This window comes from Dipodomys spectabilis, unplaced genomic scaffold (genome assembly GCF_019054845.1).
Source record: "Dipodomys spectabilis isolate Male_0828 unplaced genomic scaffold, ASM1905484v1 ptg000210l, whole genome shotgun sequence".
Classification (NCBI taxonomy): domain Eukaryota; kingdom Metazoa; phylum Chordata; class Mammalia; order Rodentia; family Heteromyidae; genus Dipodomys; species Dipodomys spectabilis.
Window position 1 is genome coordinate 2,951,442 of NW_024870887.1, and position 12,023 is coordinate 2,963,464.

At 46.8% G+C, this 12,023-nt stretch overlaps 1 protein-coding gene across 1 annotated transcript in view; it reads right to left on the bottom strand.

Moving 5' to 3' along the window:
* Positions 1 to 901: 901 nt before the first annotated feature.
* Cib4 (calcium and integrin binding family member 4) overlaps positions 902 to 12,023 on the bottom strand; it is a 44,326-nt gene continuing 33,204 nt past the window's right edge. The window contains exons 4-7 of the mRNA XM_042696708.1: positions 9,014 to 9,155; positions 2,827 to 2,936; positions 1,905 to 1,993; positions 902 to 961 (exon numbers count right to left, since the gene is read on the bottom strand). Coding sequence (XP_042552642.1) covers positions 931 to 961; positions 1,905 to 1,993; positions 2,827 to 2,936; positions 9,014 to 9,155 — 372 coding nt within the window. The 3' untranslated portion in view covers positions 902 to 930. The remainder of the gene's footprint in view (positions 962 to 1,904; positions 1,994 to 2,826; positions 2,937 to 9,013; positions 9,156 to 12,023) is intronic.

The following is a 12,023-nucleotide window of genomic DNA, read 5'->3' on the forward strand; positions in this document are numbered from 1 at the left end:
GGGAGTGAGTGCCAAAGGCTACATGGCCTGGAAGGGTCCAGAGGTTCCAGCTGCTCTCCCAGGCTAATCCTGTGCCTACCTTATCTTCTGGAAGGGCAGGGAGGAATGACGTAAGTAACCACCTCTCTAGGATGGGACCCCACTCCACATTGTTCCAGTGCCCTCCCCAACATTCCAGCGCCCCCTTTCTTGGATCAAGGATACTCCATCAAGACTCCCGTGCGTATGAGAACCAGGTAGCCCTTTGTCCACAGCCGGCAACATGCCCTCTAGTGGACAGCCCCCAGAAGTTCCTCTGAGGGGGCACCTCCTGTGTCCCAGAGTCCCTGATGTGTTGGACCCCAAACTGTCTCCGGAGCAGGCAAATGCATTCCAGAGTGTGGCTGCATAGCAAAGCAAATAAGCCCCAATTGTCAGTGACTTGTGGTCTCATCCCGAGGGTCTGGGAGAGGGGCAGAGTGGGGCCAAGATGTCTTCTCCATGGGGGAGGGCAGGGAAGCCAGGCGCCAGCTAGAATGACAGCTATGTGCACAGCTCTGTGCCCTCTGGCCCTGGAGATAGGAGGAAGGGGTGGGGTTCCAGAAGAGATGAAGGATGAAAGCTTTTCCTAGTGAACTTTGTCCCACTTGGCCTGGTGTCCTGTTCTTGACATGCATTGAGATTTGAACTCTGTCCTCAAAGATTGCTGTCTCAGCTAGCTTGGAGTTGTTGGCAAACTTAAGCCTTGGAATAAGCAGCTATTAACACAGTCCTTACTTTAAAAGAAAAAAGCAGCAGCAGCATCAGTGGACTGACAGGGAAAATGCTTTTCCTGTGCTTTCTTTTAGTAAACGGTATTTTAAAGGAGAAGGGACAGGGAAAAGTCGTACTCCAAGTCAGATGCGTTGGGTGCCTGGTGGTGGCGCTGTTCCAGTGGCATCCCTCTTCGTATCAGCATCCCCAGAAGTGAATCCGAAAGGAGCTGAAAGAAAGAATTACCTTTGATTGGGGTGGTCCCAAGTGTGGGTCCTCTGGAGACCATCAAGCCACAGCCCCCTGGCAGTGATGTTAGGATGGGAGCCCTCATCTCCAAGTAGCTAGAAAGAGTGTGCATCTGTCAGAGCTAGAACATTACTTAGAGTCACTGAGGGATATTCAGAATCAAATTGAGAATAACTTGGAGGGAAGCTCTGATGGCTTCCTGTCTGACCAAGCAGGGATCCCTAGTTGGCAGTGTGAGGCTAAGTGGGGAAGGAGTGAGGAGAGAAGCAGAGACGTTGGCCTGAGGGGGCCAGAGACGCAGAGAAAGACTCTTCTATGGGTTGGCATGTTTCCTCGCATAGCCTGTGAGACCAAGGGGCAGAACCGCGACGGACAGAGAAGACATGTCCACAGGTGCCAGCTCAGCACAAGGGCCCTGTAATCACCACAAGGGCCACCTCTAGAGGGAGTGCATTTCCTATTGCTGGAAGGATCCAGAGAAGACTGGTACACAGGGCTGGGGAAATACAGAAGGGCTCTGTCATCTCAGGGTGTCTGGACCAGGGAGGCCCATCAAGGCCCCTTCTCCATCAAGGTCGGATGGTTTGCTTTTCTTGTTACATTTCGCTTCTTCTCTGAGCTCCTCGGCCAGCACCTGCACCTTCCATGCAGACCCCCAGCTCCCAGTGTCTGGGCCACTGAAGGCCACGCTCTTGAGGTTGTATTATCCAGAAGCCTGGGAATCCTGTTTGCCTCTCTGTCTTTTCATTTCCCAGGGTTACCTAATTTCTCAGCAACTCCAGTTTTGCTGATTCTAGAAGAATTGGCAAAGTGTGCTGTGCTGGAAACTCGCAACTTTCTTGGGAAGACACAGATGCTCTGTTGGCCAAGGGTAGGGAAACTGGGGCACCCCTTTTCCTCCCTACCCCTCCAGAACTCCTTACGTCATGAAATCTGGAGACTTGGCCATTGCGTGTTCAAACTCTGAGAAGGAGAGCATGTTGTCGTTGTCCAGATCTGACTCCCTCAGGACCTGACCGGGGAATAGGAGACTGGTGTCAGATGATGAGAATGGGGTACTCTTCTACAGAGGGGCTGCCAGATGCCAGGATCTCTGCCAGATGCCAAACACTTGTCTCTTGGGGGCACCTGTGGACTCCCCACCCCCACAGACATCAGAGAGCTGAGAACGTATGCTAAGGTCAGGGGCCTGGTGAGCTGATCTGTATGCCTGGAAGGATTGTCCGTAGGGGCTCTAGCACCAATGTAGCAGTGAAGATGGTCCCTCTCTGTCTGTCCCATTACACAGTCCCAGACAGGGATTTTGTACTGACAAAGGGCAGGAAAGAAGCAGCGCTGAGCTTCCTGTTCCAACAGCATTCCAATCTCTCTCTCTCTCTCTCTCTCTCTCGTTCCTATTTCTTCCCCCCCAGAAACCTTTGGAGGTTTTCAGGCTCTAGAACATATGTGGTTGAGCCCCATCATTGGTTTCAGGGCTGTTTCCATGCCTGATCACTCTAGGACATCAGGGTAACATGGCGTGTGTGGGTAGCAACGTCGTGAGGCATCCCTAAGCGGCTAAGGACCTTATTCTGCAGCACCCCCCTGTGGGTGGAAGGCCCCAGATGGATGGATTGGGTACACTGCTCTGGAGACCCTGGAAGGTTCCTAGAAGAACAGGAGGGTTGAGGGTTATTTGCTTCCAGTTCTGTACCCTCTTTTGGGGCCCATCCCATGGTAACTGCTGGGAACCATGGAGCCCAAAGACAAATGTGTCATCTGCTCCAGCCCTGGCCCAAGGTGACCTGACGTCCAGGGACCTTGGGTGATGACCCCCGGGTCCCCTCTTGAGCCCCATGTTCGCACGTGGTGTATGAGGTCCATCATGAGGTCCTCAGACACATCATCATTGTCCAGCAGTCGGAGCACGATCTTCTGCAGGTCCTCCTCATCAATGAAGCCATTCTCATTGAAATCTGCAAAGAGGAGACAGGACTTAGAGTGAAGGAGTTGGGGTCTGAAGAGTTTGGGGTCCACAGTGCAAATCTCCATCAGCCTTTGGGAGTCTGAACAGGACCTGCAGCACGGCAGGCTACAGACAAATACGGGGCTAATGCGGCAAAAATAACAATCATAAACATGGACTGAGGACAGCTCCCTGTCCTCACCACTTTACCTTGTTTATGTCAGTGAGTCTTCACAATCAACCCTAGCCTTTTTGGGAGGAATCTGAGGCTCAGAAGTGTTATTTCCACACTGCCTGGAGGTGGAAAGGGCAGGGATCCAAACCCAGCCGAGCTGACCCCAGAGAACCATGTCAACCATTGTGTTATGGAAATCTCCATCTCAAAACTCAGAAGTCATGGTATCTTTAGATGGCCAGGAGCCTGGCCACATGGGGAAGTGGAAGGCAGCCTGGATTTGGAGCCAGAAGCCCTGGCCACCAGTCCCTGCTCCTGACCCTGTGCAGCAGCTGCATGACTGACCTGTGCACATGCCTCCCCAGCTCCTCGGAGAGGTGGGGACAGTGGTCTTTGCAGCCTGTGCCTCAGAAGAGGAGGGTACCTCTGAAGACCTGGCTGTGCCTTCAAAAGAGTCAGAGGCGGGAAGCAAGGGTCCCTCCAGCCTCTGGTCCCTAGCCCTGAACAGAGACTCTCAATGAATATCCAACATCACACTTTTCAGGCAGTCAAACTCTATAGGAAGCCTATACTCTTTACCACCCATAACTGCCTTTATCTTTTTAAAGGGACAGTTCAAAACACGTTACATTTCCCAGACTGCCCTGTTGGTAAATGTGGTCATGAAACTAAGCTCTGACCAGTGAGATGTAAGAAGAGCAGATAACTTCTGGGAAAGTCAAGAAGGAACAATGAGGTGACCTTGGGACTAGAGGACAAAGCAGTAAGTAGGAGGAACTTGAATCGTCAATGCTGTGCAGCTTCAGAGTACTGTGGAAAACTGTTTCTGGCCTTCTACATATCATAGAAATAAATACATTCACTTCCAGAAATAAATACATTAGCTTCCATCCATCTCACAAGCTATCTTGCCTGTCATTTGACTGCCACAGTTAATCCTACTTCATTATCTGAGCCTCAGTTTCTCCATCTTTAAGATGGAAATGATAGTTAAATAGGAAAGGTTAAATAGGAAAATACTTTGTCATCATCTGGAATACCGATGCTCAATACAGTAGATGTTTATTAAACATGGTGTGGACTCATCTTTTGAAGTTTGTTAAGTCCTAAAAATACAAACCTTAGGGACCTGTGACATCCCCCTTGCAGAATGGAAAGAAGAACTGTATTGGGCTCTGAGGGAAACTGAGGCCTAGAGTTTGCTGCTGCCACAAGGTCCTTGCCAAGACCTGTCTCTTTCCAAGGGCAGGATGTGGGTGTGGAAAGGTACAGCCCAGCCCATGGCTCCTTTCCCCATGTGGATCTCCTGCCCCTGCGCGAGGATGCTTCTGAGCGCTCTCGTGCCCAGCTCTGCCACCACACACCCTGGAAAGAAGCCTGGAACAGGTAAAAAGGGTCGAGGAGCCCGGGGCACTGGACAGCCGCAATGATACCATGCTGCTGCTGAGAAGCTCTGCAGCATCTCCAGAAGACCCCGCAGTGTCCCCAGACATCCTGCTGGCCCAGCTCCCACAGGCGGAGACTGCAGCAAATGACATGGCTTTGGTCCTAAGCCATCTGGAAGCAGACTCATTTGCTAGAGTAAATGCAGTCCTGGATACTTCCTCTCCTTTTGGAGGTGGTGGGGGCAGAGCAGCCTGGGAAAGGCCGCTGGCCCAGCCCATGCCACCCCTGCCTGGGAACGGCAGACCCACAGTGGAGATGAATTCTCTTGCTCTTTCTCCAGGTTTTGTTTGCACATGCCCATACTGGGGCTTGAACTCAGGGCCTGGGCACTGTCTCTTAGCTTTCCCCCCCCTCCCCCATTCAAGGCTGGTGCTCTACCACTTGAGCCACAGCTCCACCTTTTTGATGGCTAATTGGAGAGAAGTGCCTCACAGATTGTCCTTCCATGGGTTGGCTTCAAACCATGATCCCCAGATCTCAGCCTACCGAATAGCTAGGATTACAGCCATGAGCCACTAGTGCCTGGCTGTTTCCCCTGTTTAGGGAGCTGGGACAGATTGGACTCAGCCATCAAATCTCTGCCATTCTTAAGCCTTGTAATTTACCAAGCACTGTTATCCACCTAGCATCCTTGGCTAAGTCTAGTGTTGGGAAGATTTAGCAAGGCCTGCCGTGGGTGCTGAGGAGACTCAGGAAGAGGTGGGGGCTGTGCTGGAGGAGTGGGAAGATGGCTTGGATTTGGTCTCTAATAGGTGAGAGACAGGGTAGGGCTTAGCTGGAGACCAGAATGTCCCTCACAGCAGAACCTGGAGTTCCACAGAGGTGTGGCTAGTCTTACTGGATTCTTGGCCAACAGCTATTCTTGTTCAGCATGACACTGTGTTCAGATCAAAATGCATAGCTTCTGAGTCTTCCTTCTAGCTGGAGGTGGCCACATGATATTGTCTGGCCAGTCAAATATAGACCAGAGTTGTTGAGTAGAGATCCGAGAAATCTTGGGAAAGGAGAGCTAGTTTGTGCCTTTGGAGGAACAAATTTCCTTCACCTATTCCCTTCTCTTCCTGCCTAGAATGAAGATAAAATGTCTGTGGACACAGAAGCCATTTGTAGTCATCAGGGCATTGACAGTGTAGGAAGCATGAAGGACTCAAACCTTTGGTTACTTCTATTGATCAAGGAGCCATTGATCTAGCTCAGACAGTCTGACCCCTGACAAAACAAAAACAAGGGACACATAACAATGCAGTCTTATTTAAGGTCATGGGCTAAAGCAATGGCTCTCAAATTCTGTTGCACACAATAAATACAAAGCAAGCTTTGAAAAAGCCAAACAAACAAGATCTACCCAGTACTATTACATCAAGTCTCTAGAGCTTGGGCCCCAGTACCTGTGATCTTCATTTGTTTTGTTTAACTCCCAGGTTAACTACCAGAGCTGATGTGTATAAAAAGTTTGAGGGCTGGACGTCTGTAATCCTAGCTACTTGGGAGGCTGAGATCTGAGGACTGAAGTCAAAGGCAGCCTGGGCAGGAAAGTCCATGAGACTCTTATCTCCAATAAACCACCAGAAAACTGGAAGTGGTGCTGTGGCTCAAGTGGCAGAACCTTGTCAGGGACAGCGCCCAGACCCAGAGTTCAAACCCCACGACCAACAAAAAAAGAAAAAAAAGAAGTCTGAGAGTCTGAAGGCTAAGAGGAACCTTGGAGGAGCTTGCAAAGTGCAGGTGGGTTGCTGATTCAGAAGGGGTTTGTGGGACCTTCAGGTCCACATTAAAAGCATCCTGGAGGGTCTGACACTCATGGTCAAGGACCACATCTAGAGTCACCAGAGCTGAAGAGTATGGAGTTACTGTTTGGGCCGTTAGCTCAGACATGTCTCCGTGATGTTTACTATGACACCTTGCTATCTTCCTCCTCTCCCTTGATTGTTCCTCTTTTTTCATTGTGGACTGCTGCTCCCTGGACTTAGTGAGCAGCCTCCATGTGCCAGGCACTTAGGCACAGGGATCCTGCATTTCTCTTCTAATTGAACTGTGTGAGGACACAGATCCTTCCAAGCCCAAAGGAAATGCAAATAGCCTGGGCACATGTGATGCAGCTGGCATTGTAAGTCCCTGGGCATCCATCTGCATAGCTGGACTTTAAGGGGAAGGAAATAATGTGTGCTCCAGGGGCCTTCGAGAGGGGTGAAGGAAGACATCTGGACCCTGGGGAATGAAATGGTGACTTGAGCCCAGGCACTCAGTCTGATCTATCAGAATTAGGGCATTCTCACCATTTTAGAGCCCTGCTACCTGGCAGCCTAGACACACCTGCTGTTCTTCTACCCCCATGAGGGATTCGGGGATTAATGTTTGTTCGGTTCTGGAAACCAGGGGAAAATAGCATAGCAGACATCTTTTGAGATATCTGCACAGTCCATACTTGACTGTCTCTGGAAAGCATCTCTACCCAAGAGCGCAGCCCCTGCCACCATGTTTGCTCATGTGACTGCTTCTTTTCTGGCTGGATGTAATTGAGCTAGGCTGCTCACCCAACCCACAGCAGTAGCTCATTGGTTTGGCTAAGCTGATCAACACCTGCTGAGAATTAGAAGAAACAGATGTTTGTGGCTAGCCAGTCAGTGGAAGCTACAGAGGACCGCAGCAGTCATATCTGTGCCCATGGGCAAAAGGACATAAAATGCAGATCTGAGAAGTTCACCGAGAGGAGCAGAGGTGAGAGTGTAAGCAGCCATGGAGAAGAGACAGTTGCTGCCTGGCTTCCTGACAGCTGTTTTCCAGGCCCTGCTGCGTGGAGGGGCTGGCTTCACTTTTTCCATGGTTTCCATACTGCTGCCAGTGGGAGTCCCCTCTCCTCCCTTGAGTGACACTTCTTGATGTTGATACCTTTGTATTACTTCTACTCCTTTTTTGTGTGAGAGAGGATAGGAACTTGCTTCTAACCAACAGAACTGGACAGATGTAGAGCATGCCATTTTCACAGTCACCTTATGTTGTGCATGACTCTGTTCTGACAGGAGAGTGACTCAAGGGACACTTCCCTCACAGTCTTTGAAGAAGCATGTGACCATGTTGGATGGGGAAGGAGGGAGCGGAAAATGTGGTCATGGAGTTGAGATCAGCCTTAATTCTGATAGCTAGCCAAGACTCTATGCCCAAAGTCCTAGGGTCACATAGGACAATGCCAGCAGTCTGCTGACAACCTGAAGGAGCTTCTAGGTAAAGCTTTCTGCAGTCAGGCATTCTCAAACTGAGAAGGCAACCCAGCCGGCAGTGATTGCAGTTTTCGGAAACTCAAAGAGGAGTGACCCAACTAAGCCAGGCCTGGACTTTTATCCCAGGAACACTGTAACATCACAATATTTGGTGACTAACTACACAACTGTGGGAAACGAATATTCTTTCTTCCTCATCCTGAACACTCTCGGGCTGAGACACACGCCCTGAGCTGTCCTGTCCAGAAGAGTGGGACAGGTGCCTAAGCCAGCACAGCTGTCCCCTGTGGTGACAAAGCTTACAGGGAACAGCATAGTGAGGGGACAGGACCTCCTATTCATCAGGAACTCCTCAGGGATACCCAGAAATACCTGAGAGAAGGAAGGAGCCAGCTTTACTGGACAGCTGGGGACTGCCACCAGAATTTGGGGACGTGATTGTGTTTGTTCTTTCTCTGTTAAGAATTCACTATAAGCTTGTATCTTACATCAATTAATTCTTCAGATATCTTTTCTCCATTCAGATATGTCTTCAGTTTCAGATATTTCTTTGAAAACATATTTGAAGACGAAATATACATGCTTCTTCAACGTATATATTTCTTCTCCAAATATCTTCTCTGCCTTTTCCTTCTGAGATTACCATTGGGTATATGTTAGACCTTTCTATTGACCCCTTAGACTCTAGAATCTTTAATTCTCTTTGTATTGGTACTAGCTGTTATTCAGACTAGATTGTGGGGATCTGTCAAGTTTACTGCCTCTTTCCTGTTACCTAAATTCTCCTGTTAAGTCTATCCAGTGAATTTTTATTCCAGGGGCTTTGTTTTTCAGTTCTATATTTTCCATTTTATTCATTGGGGCTTCAACTCAAGACCTTGGTGCTGTCCTTGAGCTTTGTTGCTGAAGGCTAGACCACTTGAGCCACAGCTCCACTTCCGGTTTTCTGGTGTTGATTGGAGATAAGAGTCTCATGGACTTTTCTGCCCAGGCTGGCTTCGAATCATGATCCTCCCATCTTAGCCTCCTGAGTAGCTAGAATGACATGCCTACGTTATGGGCAACCACCTCTCTCAATCATTTTTGATATGTCACAGTATTTGATACACATCCACAAAAGACCCAAGGGAATACCAGTTAATATCCATCCGTGAAGTAATGTTCCTGGGTCCAGACACAGTAGCTAGACTATGGCCTTCCCTCCTCTCCAGTCTTTCCCCTCAATCCCCCCTTCCCCACAACACGCACCATAAATGCGGAAGGCGTACTCGATCTTCAGGCTGGGGCAGGCCTGCTCACTGAACACAGACGCCATGCCCAGCACATCCTCAAAAGAGAAGACATCGTTGTGGGAGAACACTTTGCAGATGCGGTCTCTGAAAGGGTTGACCTGAAGGTGGGGAAAAGGAGGAGGAGGTCTGTAGGGGTCTTGATGATACCTCTCCTCTCTCATCTACCATGAGTCCTGTGCGCTGGGTTTGAGACAACCGAAATATTAGAGGAGGAGCTGGATTGTGAGCCCAGGTCTGATGGGGGCAGGGCACTGAGGTTGAGAAGCCTTGCTGGACATTGTTCTATCCATCTCCTCCCCCACACACACTGCAATGGCTTAGTTGTGTTATTACTTCTATGGTCATTAAATTTTCTTCAAGCTTGTAAAGAAAATGTGGGAAATAAAAGTAGTAAAAAGAACTGGGTAAAAATAAACATCTGTAATCACTCCCCAGAGTGAACCAATAAGAACATATTGATGGAGAAGTCAGACAGACCTGATCTTCAGGCTTGACTTCACTACTTAAAATAAAGAATAACCTTAGTGTAGACAAATTACATATCAACCAGAGCCTAAGATTTCTCATCTTAGACAGTGTGGGATAATAATTATATTTTCTCAGTAGGGTTGTCATGAGCATTAAGCAGGAAAGGATTAAAGTTTCACCCTGCCTGATAAATAATACTCAGCAAATAAGAGTTGTTAGTTGTTACTTAATGACCCATGGATACCATAATCAGCACAGCAATTTCATGCTAAAAGTACACTAGAGGAAGAGTTGAAGATGGTCTGAAATGCTGTCTTCCTGCAGTTGTCCAGGACACATGATAAATCTCTTTTTACCCTTTACTATGCCTCTCTATTTGGTGTACAGGGACAGTTGTGGAGACATGACCTGTGAAAGCTCAGGAGTTTGACCTGTAGTCTAAAACTTGTTTCGGCTTTGCCAAGCCAGTCTGAAGAAAATGTGCCCTTTAGGCATGAGCCACTGACAGCAACGCTGGCCAGATAAGAGAAGATGGAATAGGTTCCCTACAACCACTGGAGTTACTTTTATCCCAAGGACTTTCTGTTGTCTTTCTACTTCAATCAGCATTGGCTACTTTTTGCTATCATCTGATAAGGCAGAAGAATGAACATCTGGACTTCAGGAGCACTGACATTTACTGATGTCAGTTAGGCCTCCCCTTTCCTTTCCCTTGTCAGGGGACTCTTCTGAGCCATTTTGAGATCTGCTGAACTTAACTTTGGCTTTGCTGTTTGTCTGACAAGGAAATCTGGATCCTTTGCATGGAGGCTTTTCTAAGCATTTGGATTTATTTGAAAACTTTGTGATGGCAATTATTAGGGAAGGGATGGAAGGTACAGAGAAACCTATGTTCATGCTAGAGATCACTGTTGTGATTTGCTTAAGAAGAAAAAAAATCACTGTCTTTCTGCCTAGGGAGAAATCTAGCTGACGAATCTACTAGAAGAAAGGGGGAGAAGAAAAATGGATTGTCTAAAAGTGTGCTATGAATCAGAGTAATTGTTTTAAGTGTGCCATTTTGTGTATGTCTGTTAGTTTGTGTCTATGATAAGTAACTTGATGGAGGCTAAAAATTCTGATGGCAGCAGCAATAGTCCTGTTAAAAGATCAACTCTTGTTTCAGCCACCAAAATGAGTCCTAAAATAACAGAATTAGATACAAATCAGTCTGTTCCTGGAATTCCTAGAAATAAATAACTGTAGCCACTAAATTAAATTTTTACATTTTCTCGAGCTCATGTGTGCATCAGTTTGGGCCTGCATGATGTAAAACCTTTTTTGTATATGTATGTGTATGTGTATATAAACATCTTTAAGATCTTTTTTTCTTATTTATTTATTTATTGGACAGGTCCTGAGGCTTGAACTCAGGGCTTGGGCACTGTTCCAGTGCTTTTGTATTCAAGGTTAGTGTGTTACCACTTTGAGCCACGTCACCATTTCTGACTTTTTGGTAGTTAATTGGAACTAAGAGTCTCTCTCTCTCTCACACACACACACACACACACACTAATGTACTGCTGCAGCAAAACAAAAACCTAATTCTCTATTTTTGTAATGAGACTGTCTTAATATTTTCCTGCTCTTAATAACATTCACAAAAAAATAAGGCTTGAAATATTTTTGTACTTTCTTGCTTTTGACTGCTTAGAAAGGCTTTTGACTCCTTAGAAAACTGAGCTATAACTACATCATAGTTCATTTAAATATCTTTTTTATATGTAAGTCACTTAAATAGTCACCTTATAACTGTGGTCAAACTATTAATATTTTAAGTAATGCTAGTGTAGTTAGTGTCCTATATATCTGTGATCAGAGTATACAGAGCTGTGTCTAAACTTTAAATGTTAAGCAAATATTTGCAGAAGTCTTGTATGCATGAAATGACAAGCTAATGCTTTTATCCAAAATACATTGTATCTGAACCTTTTACACTAAGCATAAAACATTTTGGTATTTCTTCTTTTTGTTTTCTTTTGTTGTTGTTTTGTTTTTGTTTTTTTTGCTGGGGCTTAAACTCAGGCTGGCACTCTACCACTTGAGCCACAACTCCACTTTCATTTTTTTTGTATGTGTTTGTTTGTTACTAGTTAATTGGAGATAAGAGTCTCACAGATTTTCTTGCCCCAAACTGGCTTTGAACCAAAAGCCTCATGTCTCAGCCTCCTGAGTAGCTAGGATTACAGGCATGAGCCCCACTGCTAGGACATTTCTTCTCTTTGTAATCAATATCACTAGTGTGGGGCAGGGGGAACAATGCTATTTGTATAGTCTTGCTATTCAAAACCTGGTCTACATGTATTTGTCGTAATTAATGAGTGTTACTGTATCTGTAAGGTGCATCTGTACATTAGGAAATACATCTATTAGGGGTTATGGACACTGTTTTGACTTGTATCCATGATGTAAACTTATTGCCTAGCCAATATCCTCTACTCGTATTGTATAATTGTTTA